The sequence below is a fragment of the Drosophila miranda genome, chromosome XL (genome assembly GCF_003369915.1).
Source record: "Drosophila miranda strain MSH22 chromosome XL, D.miranda_PacBio2.1, whole genome shotgun sequence".
Classification (NCBI taxonomy): domain Eukaryota; kingdom Metazoa; phylum Arthropoda; class Insecta; order Diptera; family Drosophilidae; genus Drosophila; species Drosophila miranda.
In genome coordinates, this window is record NC_046673.1 from 19,356,746 (window position 1) to 19,373,795 (window position 17,050).

At 47.0% G+C, this 17,050-nt stretch overlaps 3 protein-coding genes and 1 pseudogene across 5 annotated transcripts; all 4 read left to right on the forward strand.

Moving 5' to 3' along the window:
• Nucleotides 1–70: 70 nt before the first annotated feature.
• LOC108161342 (glycine-rich selenoprotein) lies at nucleotides 71–987 on the forward strand. Its single transcript, XM_017295582.2, has 3 exons — nucleotides 71–222; nucleotides 286–370; nucleotides 426–987. The coding sequence occupies exons 1-3, from the start codon at nucleotides 204–206 to the stop codon at nucleotides 637–639; spliced, it is 318 nt and encodes a 105-aa protein (XP_017151071.1). The 5' UTR covers nucleotides 71–203; the 3' UTR covers nucleotides 640–987.
• A 93-nt stretch (nucleotides 988–1,080) lies between these two features.
• LOC108153391 (NADH dehydrogenase (ubiquinone) complex I, assembly factor 6 homolog) lies at nucleotides 1,081–2,466 on the forward strand. Its single transcript, XM_033387151.1, has 4 exons — nucleotides 1,081–1,311; nucleotides 1,372–1,486; nucleotides 1,552–2,177; nucleotides 2,232–2,466. The coding sequence occupies exons 1-4, from the start codon at nucleotides 1,151–1,153 to the stop codon at nucleotides 2,311–2,313; spliced, it is 984 nt and encodes a 327-aa protein (XP_033243042.1). The 5' UTR covers nucleotides 1,081–1,150; the 3' UTR covers nucleotides 2,314–2,466.
• A 987-nt stretch (nucleotides 2,467–3,453) lies between these two features.
• LOC117188395 (poly(A) RNA polymerase gld-2 homolog B) lies at nucleotides 3,454–9,437 on the forward strand. 3 transcript variants are annotated; one of them, XM_033392231.1, is made up of 8 exons: nucleotides 3,454–4,501; nucleotides 4,558–5,990; nucleotides 6,855–7,233; nucleotides 7,293–7,539; nucleotides 7,606–7,749; nucleotides 7,805–8,114; nucleotides 8,185–8,783; nucleotides 8,843–9,005. In XM_033392231.1, the coding sequence occupies exons 1-8, from the start codon at nucleotides 3,635–3,637 to the stop codon at nucleotides 8,947–8,949; spliced, it is 4,086 nt and encodes a 1,361-aa protein (XP_033248122.1). In that variant the 5' UTR covers nucleotides 3,454–3,634; the 3' UTR covers nucleotides 8,950–9,005. The 3 variants fall into 3 exon arrangements, with proteins under 3 accessions (XP_033248122.1, XP_033248126.1, XP_033248128.1); XM_033392237.1 differs by lacking the exon at nucleotides 8,843–9,005 and adding an exon at nucleotides 9,023–9,437 and having other exon boundaries at nucleotides 3,455–4,501; nucleotides 7,591–7,749; nucleotides 8,185–8,598; XM_033392235.1 differs by having other exon boundaries at nucleotides 7,591–7,749; nucleotides 8,185–8,927.
• A 1,357-nt stretch (nucleotides 9,438–10,794) lies between these two features.
• LOC117188936 lies at nucleotides 10,795–16,583 on the forward strand (annotated as a pseudogene).
• The last annotated feature ends 467 nt before the right edge of the window (nucleotides 16,584–17,050 follow it).

Here is a 17,050-nt window from a genome sequence, read left to right on the forward strand (position 1 = left end):
GTATTGCTTTTTAGGTTATTTTATGAATGAAACTCGATCGCTACTATGCTCGATAGTAAATAGTATATTTCTCTCATCTCTAACCATTTGATACCACGTCGTTTTTTGACGACTAGTTTTTGTTTTGTGCGTTGGAAAACCAAAATTTGTTAAATAATCGTAGCCATTAGGAGAATCCTGCATGTTCGCAGGACCGCAGCAGCATGGTGTACATCGACCGCAGTGAGTAAAATAACCGTCCCGATGTTTGGACCCTAGAGTTCTAGACGTTGTTTATGTTTATAGATGGTCGCGTATGCGAGAAGCGTCCTTGGGACTGGCCGCGAATAGTGGAAATATTTTTGAAAATCTGGTACATCATCAAGCAATTGTAAGTGACTCAAGTGGCTCTCCCATGGGCTAGTAATAAGCCAAGTTGCTTGCAGGTTCCTGACGTTCCTGGCCCCCTTCGACGTCAAGAGCAACAATGATAATCGTCGTGGTGGAGGAAGCGGTTGGGGAGGCGGTGGAGGAGGCGGCGGCGGCGGAGGAGGAGGAGGTGGCAGTGGTGGGGGCAACGAAGGATTAAGGCCGAACCGACGAATTGGCCGCATTCAGAACACCATGTCCTGCAACACCCCTAGTGGTGGTGGCGGATGAGGATAGTAGCGACATCCAGTTCCAACTAATGAACGGATGTCGCGCATATCCCAGGATGAGTCAGATTAAGCAGCACCCATAACATGACTCCCACATCAGATTCATATCTTGCCCAGCGTGGCACTAATGACGCAGCATTCTAAAACTCGAATTTGAGCGGATTGCTGCGGATGCGATTGAACTACTGATATGGGGGTCGCTGTAAAGTTTGACCATCATATATGACCCACAAATTAACTTAGCTCTATTTTAGCCATACGATTTTCGAAACAATTTTTTTGGTTCTGGCTTTACCAAATTTACTCAAACTAATGTTAAAACTTTGCAATAAACGCGAATTAAAGATTCTTCTGAATAGTAATAATAATAATAATAATTTGAATATTATAAAAGAAATCTCTAGAAAATTTTTTCTGGCGTTTACAAGCACTTTCTGCTATCAGCGATCTGGCAACACTGCACACGAACATCTGTTCCATCGACGAAGAAGAAGGGGCAGCAGCGGTAACAGATGAGGCGCCTGGTACGAAATTGGAATAACCAATTGTTACTTAATGCAAGTACTGGACAATGTCTTGCCGCCAAGTGCGCAAGTGGCCAGCCGGCTAGGACAGAGGCCGTCGAGCCAGATAAGAATGGATTCGGCTCCAAGTACTGCATGGGCCTGGTAGAGTAAGTTGGAATTACGTGGGCACTCGAGGATTATCTGCTGTAACTATCTCTTGTCCCTAGGAAATATGATTATGAAAACTATTTGAGCACCTTGCTGCTGCCGCGGGAACTGCGTCGAGCCGCCTTTGCCCTGCGCGCCTTTAACGTTGAGGTTTCTCGGTCAGTCAGCGGACACGTAAGTTGTGCTTGCCATTTCTTGGGTAACCATCAGCTCTAAGGGCCTTCTCTACCACTCCATAGCAAATAGAGCCGCAAATTGCAAAGCTGCGTCTCAAGTTCTGGTACGATTCCATAGACAAATGCTTCGAGCTGGACTCCCAGCAGTCTTACGTGAAGGACCAGCCAGTTCTGCGGGAATTGAAGCACGCCGTAGGGACCCGCAAGCTCAACAAAATCTATCTGCGTCGCCTGGTCACGGCCCGAGAGCGTCCGCCCAATCAGGCGTTCGAATCGATGCGGGAACTGGAAGAATACGCTGAGCAGGCGTTTTCTTCCCTGCTTCATCTGCTGGTAGAGGTGAGCGGCGCTAAAGACCTGCAAGTCGATCATGCTGCCTCCCATCTGGGCAAGGCTCAAGGCATAGCCACACTGTTGAGGGCCATACCACATGCGGGACGCCAGCAGGCAGTCTGTGTGCCCCTCGAAGTGCTGGTGCGGCACGGGGTCAGCCAGGAGCGCATATTGCGCAGCAAGAGTGACGACAAGGGCGTAGAGGAATGCATCTTCGAGGTGGCCAGTGCGGCCAATACACATCTGAAGTTGGCCCGGCAGCTGCACGATCAAGTGCCGCGTCCGGTGCGCAAGATCTTCCTGTCCGCCGTGGCCACCGGTGGTTACCTGGAGCGACTGCGACGCGCTGACTTTCTGTAAGTCCTTAAGTCTATCCTATTTGTTCCTCGTCAACTTACATTTCTTTCCAGGCTTACCCACAAAGGTTGTGTGGGACGTGACACCATGCTGCCGGCCCGCCTCTTCTGGAATAGCCTGTTGAATCGATACTGATTATACCCCTTAGCCTCTGTCAGGAGTTAGTTATAGTTTAAATAAGCCTGAAGCCAAATTGTTAAACTACCTAAATTTGCTATTTTGCAGCAGAAGGAGGTACTAAAAGTTCACAAAAAAGGTTAATAATAAATGAATGATTGTGAAAGGAAATGCAGTCGAACTTCTCTTTTACGAACTTCCATACAACGAAGTTTTAAGTATAACGAATTTATTTCTGCAAAAATAATTCTATATTGAGATTTGCTATATGGAAGCTCGCATAATTGAGCAATTTGCTTGAATTTTAATGTTGGCGCCAATACGGATAGAATAGACAATATATAACAATATCGATAACAGATCGCGGATGACGTTTGTGCGATATCCCCATCATTTATATTCGATGGCTTAGTTGGTTTAAAGCGGGTCGGTGCGAAAATTTTAGATTTTATAAATGTTTGATTTGATGTGGCAATTGTGTATTAGAAGAATCCCATCCCATGGAAAACGGAGCAGTGTGAACCAGACGACGACGCACAACAAGAAATAGCACCGTTTTGGCCAGGCCCGCGTAAATGATAAATTATAAAATTCATATATTTTTGGCAAAGTAAGGGTCCGCCGGCCCAGCTCCCGCGCGCTTGTCTTTGTTTCATTCGCCTACACCGCACCTCCTACTCCAAGCAGAATTACCGCTTAGCGTTTCTTCATTTTGTATGTAACGGCACTTTGTGGTGCCGCGTCTTTGCACACAACGCTACGGAACGAGATAGAACGATAGAAGAAGGAGAGGAGTCAGGAAGAGGATAGACAAAACGAAAACAGTGCGTGTGCATGTGTATGTGTGTGAATGCCATTTGCAGCACACTCGAAATCTAACGGTACCCGTACGTACACTGGCGGGCGTAAAACAAGTGACGGTCGATAAAAATCAGAAAAATTATATTTTTCCTCCAAAAATCGAACAGATCTGAAATGAAAATTATTATAATATAAAAGCAATTATAAAACACACAAAAAAAAAATATTAAAAAAAAAACAAATTATATATATGTAAAATAATTATCCACAACATAAAAAAAAAACCACAAAAAAGCAAGGAAAAAAATATTAAAATATATTTATTACAAAAAAAGAAAGAAAAAACTAAAATATTTTACACTTAACTTAAAAAAAAAAAAACAAAAAACCAAAAACATAGTCCTTAAGCCAACACACACAAAAAAGCAGTTCGTGCTGGGATCCCAATTTTATTCCACAAAAGAAAAGAAAGGAAAACCACGAAACGATACCACTGCTTCTAGCCCCACCCACGGAACGAACATAAGGGATCCCCCTAATGTATGCCACCCAAAGAGACGACATGAAGATCTTTGTCGCCGCAGAAGTAGCCGCCGCCGACGCTGCCACGAGCACCACTGCGACCGCTGGGTGCAGCGCACTGCCCGTGCAGCAGCAGCGAGAGTTCCGTCCTGGCTCCAATCTGAAGTACAACGGAAAATACAACAGCAAGACCTCGAATCTGCTGAGGCAGGTGACGAGCTACCACAACAGCATCACTAGCATAAATGGCCTCAACGAGGCCGCCAGCAACACTAAAAATCAACAGCAGCAGCAACCACAGATGCTCTATACGAATCACAGTCACTCGTTGGCCAGAAAGAAATATTTTGGTAGTAACAGCAATTTACAGCAGCAGCAGCAATCATCCTACTACCAACAGCAGCAGCAACAGCAGCAAAATCTTAACAACAATAATTTGTTAATGAAAAATCAAAACATAATACAGCAACAAATGTCCGACTGCAAGCTGAGTGATGGCAATAATAACAATAATAGCCAGAAAACATCAAGCAAATGGCTGAACAACAACAACAAGAAACGCAGCTCTCCCTCCACATCCATAGAGTCGACATCGTCGTATTATCGCAGCAGTCCGGATTCCTCAACGGAGGCCTCCTCAACCACAACCACAGCGGCCACAAGTCTCTGCAGTAATAGCTCTAGCTCTACCAGTCCCAACGAGGATGCTGAGACTGGAGAAAGGGAGGGAGGGAAGCAGCTAGCAGGAGCAGCAGCATCAGGAGCAGCAGCAGCAGGAGCAAGAGCTGGAGAGAGCCTGAAGGCAGCGAGACCACCCCGGCAGCAGCCATTGAGCTTCTGGAAGACCAACTATCCACAGCAGCCCACCAATCAAATGAAGAATGTGAGTAAAGCTCCTTAAACGAGAATAAATTCCACTTTATAATTTCCATTCTCAAGCAGCAAGTGGGAATGACTGTGGCCAGCCAGAAGGAGGCATTGGCTGTGGAACAGCAACAACAGCAACAGCAGGGACTGTCTTACGACCAGAGACGCAACTCTGGGGGTGGATATCAGCAACATCAGCAAAACTATTATCAATATTATTATCCACAGCCCAAGCAGCTGACAATAGCCTCGTTTTTGCAAAAGGAACTCCTGCCGGAAGCCAACAGCAGCAGCAACAGCAACAGCAACACCAGCAGCACCGACAAAAACAGCAGCAGCAGCAGCAACAACAACTTTGGCAGGCATCCACCAACAGGAGGAGGAGGAGGAGCAGCAGGAGCAGGGAGCGGTGGCTACCAACAGCATCGCTATAGGAATGCACAATACCTCTATCAGCATTACCAGCAGCAGGCGCAGGCGCAGCAGCAGCAGCAGCATGCCCAACAGCAGCAGCAGCAGCATGGGATTAGCACCCATTTTCGGCGTAAGCACAGCGACAATCATGGGAACAACAATAAGAAAATGCACTACAGTGCCGAAAGCATCGTTGGCCCTCAAAAGTCCATTGAGATATTGCCCAGTAGCAATTTCAATGCAATGCACCGACGCATTCAGGGCGGGAATGGCGGGAAGAATGGATACTACCAGCATCACTACCATGCGGTGATCGGTGAGAGTGTGGGGGCGGCAACCACGCCGACCAGCTACGAGCATCAGAATCTGTACAATCTCACCTACGTAAATGTGGATAAGGATGCCTGCAGCGAAGGAGCAGCAGCCGAAACAGGAGGAGGAAAAGCCGCAGCAGCAGCAGCTACCACAGCTCCTGGCGGTGCCCCGACAACTGTTATCTCACCGGCCGCTGGGAAACTGTCGCTGCTGTCGAAGCCAAGCATCACCCTAACAACGGCCACGTCACCGCCTGTACTGGGCACCACCGCACCAGTGGCCATTCCTGTGGCCAGGAATATGTTTGTGCCCCCACCGCCACTGCCGTTGGCCCTGCTCTCGCCGATGGATAGCAGTGGCCACAGCCATTCGCCGGGCACAACGCCCACCAATATGATAAGCTGCGCGCAGCTGGACGAGGCCATCACAGCGGCGGCTGCCAGCGGAACGGCCACGGGCGAACAGCAGGCGCCGGCTAGCCACAGTCCCAACTTTCCTTCAGGTGTGCCGTTCCTCATTCAGCAGCAGCCGCCACCGCCACACAGCCTCAAGGGACAGCCGCCACAGCAGCTGTTCTTTCACTTTGGCGAGGCGTATGCCAATCCGGCACCTCCGCCGCCCCCGCCTGCTGGAGTGTGGCCGCATCCAAGCTCCCCCTGCTACCCACCCACTGTGTCGCCCCACAGCGTGCCTGGACACCGCTCCGTTTCGCCTACCCTGTCCTCCAACTCCTCCTCCCTTGGGAGTGAGTCCCATTGGAGTGGCAACAGCAGCCGGTGAGTCGGTCTTAAAAAACAACACGTTCTATTCTTCAAGTATAAATTCATAAAAAAGGCTGAAAGCTGCAGAAGGAGGAAGGCCGTGGGTCGTAGGGGCCTTCGAGGACCTGGAGCTGGGGAGTCTGGTACTCATTACAAAGGCCTGGCCCCGGGATAGTTTAGATAACCTTTCTATACAGAGGACACCATCACATTGGTCAGATCTGTCTCCGAGTTACCTCGACTGCGGTCGAGCCGGCCGATAACCCCCAAGCCCCCCAATCAAATCGAATTTCAATCGATAGAAATGAAAAGAAAGGGGTCTTTCAATCGAAATGCTCTTTATGCAGAATAATTTATGTGAAATAAGAAATAAGAATTAAGAATTAAGAACTTTTTTCCAAGAAAAACCATGTATTTGGGATACTGGCTTGAAATGTCCGTGAGGAAAAAGGCCCCAAGAAGCCGCGGTCTACGATTTGCCAAAGCCGGGCAATGCCAGAACTTCTCCCCTTCCTCGTCCCTTCAAGTTCTGCTGAAGTCACTGTGAGGGATTGAGAGTCTGGAGGCGTTTTTTTGCCAACCTGCCAGGGTCTCGTGATACCGCTCTGCCGAGCGGTTTGCTGTCATCGCCTGTTGACATTTCTCCCCGATCCAAGTAAGCCCCAAAAATGCACGAGAAACAGAGAGAATTTTACCACAAGCGAAAGTGAATCCTTTCTTAAAGAGTAGGCCTAGACTTGGTTATAGTTGATTCTAACGAAAGCCAAGTCAGTTAAATCAGTTTTTCTTTATTCGTTGAACTGTGCGGATCGTGTGACTAGAAAAAAGTTTTTTTTTGCCCCATTATAAACATAGATTTAAATTGTGTTTAATGTTTAGACTGACAGGTCCGTCGCTATCCCCGTCGCAGCGCGCTGCTGCCTCAAACGCCGGAACAGCCGGACACCACCAGGCACATATGCATGGCCACAATATGAACGTCGCTGGCGCCGCTTTTAACCCATCGCTGTCGCATCATGTACCGACATCGCCAATATCCAATAACCTGCCCTGGTACGAGGTTATCCTGCCGCCAGATCGCTTCCTGACACAAGCGCGCAACATGGAGCTGACCGTGCAGCCAGAGGAACTGCTTTGCAACTCCAAATTCGACAAGCTGTCGATGCAGATATGGGAGCGCTTCCGTCGAGCCCAGCAGACCACAAGAAAATTCAAGATTAAGATGCGTCTGTGGCGCTTTCTATTGCTATGGATGATCGTGAGTACACCACAGAACACAAACGCATTTGAAATTACAATGTTCTACCAATTTTTTAGCCCATGTTTGCCAAGTATCGCATTTGGCTGGTGGGCTCGACCATCACTGGCTTTGGCACGGATACATCCGACGTTGATATGTGCCTGGTGGGCGGGCCACCGCATTTGCATTCGCATCATCAGCAGCACCATTATCAGCAGCACCAGCATCATGGGCAGAATGCACATCCCTATCAACACCAGAATGAGAAGCGTGCGGAAGCCTTGATAATTCTGAATCTGTTCCAGTCTGTGCTCAAGAAGACAGGTAAGTAAACACCCACAACAGCAGCGGTGGCAGCAGCAGTCTCTAAGAAAGTGTGTCCTTTTGTAGCTATCTTTCGTGATTTCAATTTGATTGAGGCGCGTGTTCCAATATTGCGCTTCAGGGATATACTTAATGCGATTGAAGTTGATTTGAATTTTAATAATTGCGTGGGAATCATGAACACCTATCTGTTACAACTGTATGCACAGCGTAAGTCACACCCACAATAGATGGTACACCTTTAATGGCTCTTTTGGTCCTTTAGTTGATTGGCGCACACGTCCTTTGGTTGTTGTGGTGAAGCTATGGGCCCAATATCATGACATAAACGATGCCAAACGCATGACCATTTCCAGCTACTCGCTGGTATTGATGGTCCTACACTATCTACAGTATGGCTGCACCCCCCACGTGCTGCCCTGTTTGCACACACTCTATCCGGAAAAGTTTCAGCTCGGGCAACAGGATTGCTTCGATTTGAACCTGATCGAAACCATCGATCCGTATCCCACACAAAACCATCAGACGCTCGGAGAGCTGTTTCTAGGATTCTTCAAGTACTACAGCTACTTTGAGTGAGTTGTGTGATCGATGCTTGTTTTGGAAATGTCATATGTATTATCTGTGCTTTTGGGTTTCTTTTAGCTTTCGCAACCATGCCATTTCGGTGCGCACCGGCGGCGTTCTGCCAGTGTCTGCCTGTCGCCTGGCCAAGAGCTGTAAAAATGATGCTTACCAGTGGAAGGAGCTGAATATTGAGGAGCCATTCGATCTATCGAACACGGCACGTTCTGTCTACGATTTTGCCACATTTGAGCGTGTCAAGGCCACCTTCGGGGCCTCAGCCCGTGCCCTGGAACACACGCTGGATATTAACTCGGTGTTTAGTCCCCATTTTTTGGAAAACCAATTTGCAAATCAGCCACAATATAGCCATGGCCATGCCCAGGGCCAGTCACGCGGAGGAGGAGGAGGAGGAGGAGCTGGAGGATCCACCTCTGCTGCTACTGCAGCTGGCAGAAACAACAACATCAACACCAACATGTCGCCGACCTCTGGGTGGGTATATAATCGTAATGGGATGTGTCCCATCCATGGCCGGCCACTCGGCGGAGGAGGATCTGCAGCTGGAGCTCGCAATAGAAACGGGAATAAAAAAAACAAAAATATCTCGCCGATAACTGTGGCGGAATGTAACCGTAATGTGATACGTCCCGTTATTGTTGCCAATGTTATTGTGAATGGTATACCTACACGTTATATTTTCAAGTAATTTATTTAAATGTGAAGCAAGATTTTCTAGATACTCCCAAAAGAGGATACAAAATATGTGATATTGCAATCGATGGCAGGGTTAAAAAGCCTATATTCTTATGTTTGATGTTTGATGTTGTCTCGTCTTGTAATTAGATACTAAAGCACTCGTCCATCAGCGAACACACACAACCTTTTTTTAACACACATAAATCTCATCTTTTTGCAGATAAAAACACTTAAAAACTCTCCATAATTGGAAAAACAACAAACAACAAACAAAATTCATGTATTTCAAAAAATTTTGTAAATTATTATTCAAAGATTTTCGGGACTCCTCAAGCAACGCAAAGCGATCTGAAAGAATTTTTGCCTCTGTGTTTCCCGCATATACTTTGAATTTTAATCGCTCATATTTCGTTAAATGTTATTTACTATTTCTTTTCTCACCACCCCTTTCATTATTTATACTGTTATACACAAAAATGTTAATGCAAATAATTCCAATTCCAATTATTGTAAACATACCACCACGCGGAGCCATAGCCCCGCTCCGATGGCATGTCTTACTCTTTTTTTTTTCTTTTAAATGTCATCCGAAACTGTTCCAATCCAATTATACAATTATACACAAAAACACCGAACGAAGTCTTGATTATTGGAATAACAGAGAGAAGAAGAAAGAGGAGGACCAGTACGTACCCTTCGAGGGCATACAGTCCAGAGGGCACACCTGATCAGAAGGGTCCTGTAGGGGCCTTGCAGAATGTTCTCTTAACGTCTATGTGGCAATAAATGAGTTATTTAATTCCAAAATCTACAGAAAAACATATCATACTGGGCATTCCACTGCAGCCGCTGAATGTTGGGATCCTTTTTCGTAGTTTGATCTACATAAAGGTATGGTAATGCAAATCTATGAAGGTTTCGTTGAATCCCTAAATGGTTGTACATCTCGACTGTGAATCTTATACTCTTTTTGAACACAAACCTGCCACCGATCGCTGAGAGCACACTTCTTGAAGGTCTTCGATGCGACACTCGCAGAAGGCTGTTACGCGCGGATCCACCAGGCAGGAACGCAGACCTCCTCCGACCGAGGGGCGAAGGTGCAGGAAAGATAGATGATATTCGAGGAAAATTAAAACTGGCTCCTCCGCTGACTTCATTTGCAGGTTTCTTGAGGAGGAGTCGCCACGTTGAACATTCCTCTAAAACCGAACAATGTAGAGCTACTGAAAGTACCTCTCTCTCTTTTTTTTTAGAGATCAAACCCAACCAAATCCAATAGAAATAGCACACATTCGTTTTTGGTTTTGTCGCAAATAAAAATTTTAATTATTTATTGAAATGTTTTTTTTTCCCGCCGAAAACAACAATAAAATGCATTATTGAAATATAACCATTTTATTGTGTGCTTTCTTCTGGGTCCGTTACATATTTGTTTTTCTGTTTTGCATTTTCTTGTTTTTTTGTTGGGGGGTGGAACGAATCAACTTCACCTGCTCTTTTTTTATGTAGTAGAAAAAATATACCATCATCCATTCATCTATATCGTTTTAAAAACAACAATCGCATCGCACAACAGGGGTTTTTCATATTTCGTTTCGTGCAAAAACTCTGTAGTCTCTGTGTCCTCCACTCCATCCAGATCCGATTTGGTCGCTCGGTCCGGTCCGGTTAGGTCCGGTCCACACCTGTCTCTGTTCTGTTCCTGATCCTGCGGCGCTTTGTGTGGGTTGATTCGGTTCGGGTGTTTTGTAGGGTTGGTTGGGGAGGGGGGGCGGGGGGTCGTTGGAAAAAATATTAAAATATATTTATTACAAAAAAAGAAAGAAAAAACTAAAATATTTTACACTTAACTTAAAAAAAAAAAACAAAAAACCAAAAACATAGTCCTTAAGCCAACACACACAAAAAAGCAGTTCGTGCTGGGATCCCAATTTTATTCCACAAAAGAAAAGAAAACCACGAAACGATACCACTGCTTCTAGCCCCACCCATGGAACGAACATAAGGGAACCCCCTAATGTATGCCACCCAAAGAGACGACATGAAGATCTTTGTCGCCGCAGAAGTAGCCGCCGCCGACGCTGCCACGAGCACCACTGCCACCGCTGGGTGCAGCGCACTGCCCGTGCAGCAGCAGCGAGAATTCCGTCCTGGCTCCAATCTGAAGTACAACGGAAAATACAACAGCAAGACCTCGAATCTGCTGAGGCAGGTGACGAGCTACCACAACAGCATCACTAGCATAAATGGCCTCAACGAGGCCGCCAGCAACACTAAAAATCAACAGCAGCAGCAGCAGCAGCAGCAACCACAGATGCTCTATACGAATCACAGTCACTCGTTGGCCAGAAAGAAATATTTTGGTAGTAACAGCAATTTACAGCAGCAGCAGCAATCATCCTACTACCAACAGCAGCAGCAACAGCAGCAAAATCTTAACAACAATAATTTGTTAATGAAAAATCAAAACATAATACAGCAACAAATGTCCGGCTGCAAGCTGAGTGATGGCAATAATAACAATAATAGCCAGAAAACATCAAGCAAATGGCTCAAAAACAACAACAAGAAACGCAGCTCTCCCTCCACATCCATAGAGTCGACATCGTCGTATTATCGCAGCAGTCCGGATTCCTCAACGGAGGCCTCCTCAACCACAACCACAGCGGCCACAAGTCTCTGCAGTAATAGCTCTAGCTCTACCAGTCCCAACGAGGATGCAGAGACTGGAGAAAGGGAGGGAGGGAAGCAGCTAGCAGGAGCAGCAGCATCAGGAGCAGCAGCAGCAGGAGCTGGAGAGAGCCTGAAGGCAGCGAGACCACCCCGGCAGCAGCCATTGAGCTTCTGGAAGACCAACTATCCACAGCAGCCCACCAATCAAATGAAGAATGTGAGTAAAGCTCCTTAAACGAGAATAAATTCCACTTTATAATTTCCATTCTCAAGCAGCAAGTGGGAATGACTGTGGCCAGCCAGAAGGAGGCATTGGCTGTGGAACAGCAGCAACAGCAACAGCAGGGACTGTCCTACGACCAGAGACGCAACTCTGGGGGTGGATATCAGCAACATCAGCAAAACTATTATCAATATTATTATCCACAGCCCAAGCAGCTGACAATAGCCTCGTTTTTGCAAAAGGAACTCCTGCCGGAAGCCAACAGCAGCAGCAACAGCAACAGCAGCAGCACCGACAAAAACAGCAGCAACAACAACTTTGGCAGGCATCCACCAACAGGAGGAGGAGGAGGAGCAGGAGCAGGGAGCGGTGGCTACCAACAGCATCGCTATAGGAATGCACAATACCTCTATCAGCATTACCAGCAGCAGGCGCAGGCGCAGGCGCAGCAGCAGCAGCAGCAGCAGCAGCATGGGATTAGCACCCATTTTCGGCGTAAGCACAGCGACAATCATGGGAACAACAATAAGAAAATGCACTACAGTGCCGAAAGCATCGTTGGCCCTCAAAAGTCCATTGAGATATTGCCCAGTAGCAATTTCAATGCAATGCACCGACGCATTCAGGGCGGGAATGGCGGGAAGAATGGATACTACCAGCATCACTACCATGCGGTGATCGGTGCGAGTGGGGGGGGCGGCAACCACGCCGACCAGCTACGAGCATCAGAATCTGTACAATCTCACCTACGTAAATGTGGATAAGGATGCCTGCAGCGAAGGAGCAGCAGCCGAAACAGGAGGAGGAAAAGCCGCAGCAGCAGCAGCTACCACAGCTCCTGGCAGTGGCCCGACAACTGTTATCTCACCGGCCGCTGGGAAACTGTCGCTGCTGTCGAAGCCAAGCATCACCCTTACAACGGCCACGTCACCACCTGTACTGGGCACCACCGCACCAGTGGCCATTCCTGTGGCCAGGAATATGTTTGTGCCCCCACCGCCACTGCCGTTGGCCCTGCTCTCGCCGATGGATAGCAGTGGCCACAGCCATTCGCCGGGCACAACGCCCACCAATATGATAAGCTGCGCGCAGCTGGACGAGGCCATCACAGCGGCGGCTGCCAGCGGAACGGCCACGGGCGAACAGCAGGCGCCGGCTAGCCACAGTCCCAACTTTCCTTCAGGTGTGCCGTTCCTCATTCAGCAGCAGCCGCCACCGCCACACAGCCTCAAGGGACAGCCGCCACAGCAGCTGTTCTTTCACTTTGGCGAGGCGTATGCCAATCCGGCACCTCCGCCGCCCCCGCCTGCTGGAGTGTGGCCGCATCCAAGCTCCCCCTGCTACCCACCCACTGTGTCGCCCCACAGCGTGCCTGGACACCGCTCCGTTTCGCCTACCCTGTCCTCCAACTCCTCCTCCCTTGGGAGTGAGTCCCATTGGAGTGGCAACAGCAGCCGGTGAGTCGGTCTTAAAAAACAACACGTTCTATTCTTCAAGTATAAATTCATAAGAAAGGCTGAAAGCTGCAGAAGGAGGAAGGCCGTGGGTCGTAGGGGCCTTCGAGGACCTGGAGCTGGAGAGTCTGGTACTCATTACAAAGGCCTGGCCCCGGGATAGTTTAGATAACCTTTCTATACAGAGGACACCATCACATTGGTCAGATCTGTCTCCGAGTTACCTCGACTGCGGTCGAGCCGGCCGATAACCCCCAAGCCTCGCTAATCAAATCGAATTTCAATCGATAGAAATGAAAAGAAAGGGGTCTTTCAATCGAAATGCTCTTTATGCAGAATAATTTATGTGAAATAAGAAATAAGAATTAAGAACTTTTTTCCAAGAAAAACCATGTATTTGGGATACTATTGCGAATCAATTTGTAGTCGAGTGAACGCTTGGTATAAATGTTTAAGGCCAGAATCGATTGGCGGTACCCGATTCAGGTTATGTTAGGTTATAGTGAAAGCTCGGAAGAATTCCCATCCCTGGCTTGAAATGTCCGTGAGGAAAAAGGCCCCAAGAAGCCGCGGTCTACGATTTGCCAAAGCCGGGCAATGCCAGAACTTCTCCCCTTCCTCGTCCCTTCAAGTTCTGCTGAAGTCACTGTGAGAGATTGAGAGTCTGGAGGCGTTTTTTCCAACCTGCCAGGGTCTCGTGATACCGCTCTGCCGAGCGGTTTGCTGTCATCGCCTGTTGACATTTCTCCTCGATCCAAGTTGGCCCCAAAAATGCACGAGAAACAGAGAGAATCTTAGCACAAGCGAAAGTGAATCCTTTCTTAAAGAGTAGGCCTAGACTTGGTTATAGTTGATTCTAACGAAAGCCAAGTCAGTTAAATCAGTTTTTCTTTATTCGTTGAACTGTGCGGATCGTGTGACTAGAAAAAAGTTTTTTTTTGCCCCATTATAAACATAGATTTAAATTGTGTTTAATGTTTAGACTGACAGGTCCGTCGCTATCCCCGTCGCAGCGCGCTGCTGCCTCAAACGCCGGAACAGCCGGACACCACCAGGCACATATGCATGGCCACAATATGAACGTCGCTGGCGCCGCTTTTAACCCATCGCTGTCGCATCATGTACCGACATCGCCAATATCCAATAACCTGCCCTGGTACGAGGTTATCCTGCCGCCAGATCGCTTCCTGACACAAGCGCGCAACATGGAGCTGACCGTGCAGCCAGAGGAACTGCTTTGCAACTCCAAATTCGACAAGCTGTCGATGCAGATATGGGAGCGCTTCCGTCGAGCCCAGCAGACCACAAGAAAATTCGAGATTAAGATGCGACTGTGGCGCTTTCTATTGCGATGGATCGTGAGTACACCACAGAACACAAACGCATTTGAAAGTACAATGTTCTACCAATTTTTTAGCCCTTGTTTGCCAAGTATCGCATTTGGCTGGTGGGCTCGACCATCACTGGCTTTGGCACAGATACATCCGACGTTGATATGTGCCTGGTGGGCGGGCCACCGCATTTGCATTCGCATCATCAGCAGCACCATTATCAGCAGCACCAGCATCATGGGCAGAATGCACATCCCTATCAACACCAGAATGAGAAGCGTGCGGAGGCATTGATAATTCTCAATCTGTTCCAGTCTGTGTTCAAGAAGACAGGTAAGTAAACACCCACAACAGCAGCGGTGGCAGCAGCAGTCTCTAAGAAAGTGTGTCCTTTTGTAGCTATCTTTCGTGATTTCAATTTGATTGAGGCGCGTGTTCCAATATTGCGCTTCAGAGATATACTCAATGCGATTGAAGTTGATTTGAATTTTAATAATTGCGTGGGAGTCATGAACACCTATCTGTTACAACTGTATGCACAGCGTAAGTCACACCCACAATAGATGGTACACCTTTAATGGCTCTTTTGGTCCTTTAGTTGATTGGCGCACACGTCCTTTGGTTGTTGTGGTGAAGCTATGGGCCCAATATCATGACATAAACGATGCCAAACGCATGACCATTTCCAGCTACTCGCTGGTATTGATGGTCCTACACTATCTACAGTATGGCTGCACCCCCCACGTGCTGCCCTGTTTGCACACACTCTATCCGGAAAAGTTTCAGCTCGGGCAGCAGGATTGCTTCGATTTGAACCTGATCGAAACCATCGATCCGTATCCCACACAAAACCATCAGACGCTCGGAGAGCTGTTTCTAGGATTCTTCAAGTACTACAGCTACTTTGAGTGAGTTGTGTGATCGATGCTTGTTTTGGAAATTTCATATGTATTATCTGTGCTTTTGGGTTTCTTTTAGCTTTCGCAACCATGCCATTTCGGTGCGCACCGGCGGCGTTCTGCCAGTGTCTGCCTGTCGCCTGGCCAAGAGCCGTATAAATGATGCTTACCAGTGGAAGGAGCTGAATATTGAGGAGCCATTCGATCTATCGAACACGGCACGTTCTGTCTACGATTTTGCCACATTTGAGCGTGTCAAGGCCACCTTCGTGGCCTCAGCCCGTGCCCTGGAACAGACGCTGGATATTAACTCGGTGTTTAGTCCCTTTTTTTTGGAAAACCAATTTGCAAATCAGCCACAATATAGCCATGGCCATGCCCAGGGCCAGTCACGCGGAGGAGGAGGAGGAGCTGGAGGATCCACCTCTGCTGCTAGTGCAGCTGGCAGAAACAACAACATCAACACCAACATGTCGCCGACCTCTGGGTGGGTATATAATCGTAATGGGATGTATCCCATCCATGGCCGGCCACTCGGCGGAGGAGGATCTGCAGCTGGAGCTCGCAACAGAAACGGGAATAAAAAAACAAAAATATCTCGCCGATAACTGTGGCGGAATGTAACCGTAATGTGATACGTCCCGTTATTGTTGCCAATGTTATGGTGAATGGTATACCTACACGTTATATTTTCAAGTAATTTATTTAAATGTGAAGCAAGATTTTCTAGATACTCCCAAAAGAGGATACAAAATATGTGATATTGCAATCGATGGCAGGGTTAAAAAGCCTATATTCTTATGTTTGATGTTTGATGTTGTCTCGTCTTGTAATTAGATACTAAAGCACTCGTCCATCAGCGAACACACACAACCTTTTTTTAACACACATAAATCTCATCTTTTTGCAGATAAAAACACTTAAAAACTCTCCATAATTGGAAAAACAACAAACAACAAACAAAATTCATGTATTTCAAAAAATTTTGTAAATTATTATTCAAAGATTTTCGGGACTCCTCAAGCAACGCAAAGCGATCTGAAAGAATTTTTGCCTCTGTGTTTCCCGCATATACTTTGAATTTTAATCGCTCATATTTCGTTAAATGTTATTTACTATTTCTTTTCTCACCACCCCTTTCATTATTTATACTGTTATACACGAAAATGTTAATGCAAATAATTCCAATTCCAATTATTGTAAATATACCACCACGCGGAGCCATAGCCCCGCTCCGATGGCATGTCTTACTATTTTTTTTTCTTTTAAATGTCATCCGAAACTGTTCCAATCCAATTATTCAATTATACACAAAAACACCGAACGAAGTCTTGATTATTGGAATTACAGAGAGAAGAAGAAAGAGGAGGACCAGTACGTACCCTTCGAGGGCATACAGTCCAGAGGGCACACCTGATCAGAAGGGTCCTGTAGGGGCCATGCAGAATGTTCTCTTAATGTCTATGTGGCAATAAATGAGTAATTTAATTCCAAAATCTACAGAAAAACCTATCACACTGGGCAGTCCACTGCAGCCGCTGAATGTTGGGATCCTTTTTCGTAGTTTGATCTACATAAAGGTATGGTAATGCAAATCTATGAAGGTTTCGTTGAATCCCTAAAAGGTTGTACATCTCGACTGTGAATCTTATACTCTTTTTGAAC

Excerpts from the sequence above, each read along its gene's own strand:
- LOC108161342 (XM_017295582.2), top strand. Across the intron at positions 371-425 it reads TGGTACATCATCAAGCAATT|GTTCCTGACGTTCCTGGCCC; the intron begins GTAAGTGACTCA and ends AGTTGCTTGCAG.
- LOC108153391 (XM_033387151.1), top strand. The coding sequence starts at position 1,151 with ATGAGGCGCCTGGTACGAAATTGGAATAACCAATTGTTACTTAATGCA. Across the intron at positions 1,312-1,371 it reads TACTGCATGGGCCTGGTAGA|GAAATATGATTATGAAAACT; the intron begins GTAAGTTGGAAT and ends TCTTGTCCCTAG. Across the intron at positions 2,178-2,231 it reads CTGCGACGCGCTGACTTTCT|GCTTACCCACAAAGGTTGTG; the intron begins GTAAGTCCTTAA and ends ATTTCTTTCCAG.
- LOC117188395 (XM_033392231.1), top strand. The coding sequence starts at position 3,635 with ATGTATGCCACCCAAAGAGACGACATGAAGATCTTTGTCGCCGCAGAA. Across the intron at positions 4,502-4,557 it reads CCACCAATCAAATGAAGAAT|CAGCAAGTGGGAATGACTGT; the intron begins GTGAGTAAAGCT and ends TCCATTCTCAAG. Across the intron at positions 8,115-8,184 it reads AAGTACTACAGCTACTTTGA|CTTTCGCAACCATGCCATTT; the intron begins GTGAGTTGTGTG and ends GGTTTCTTTTAG.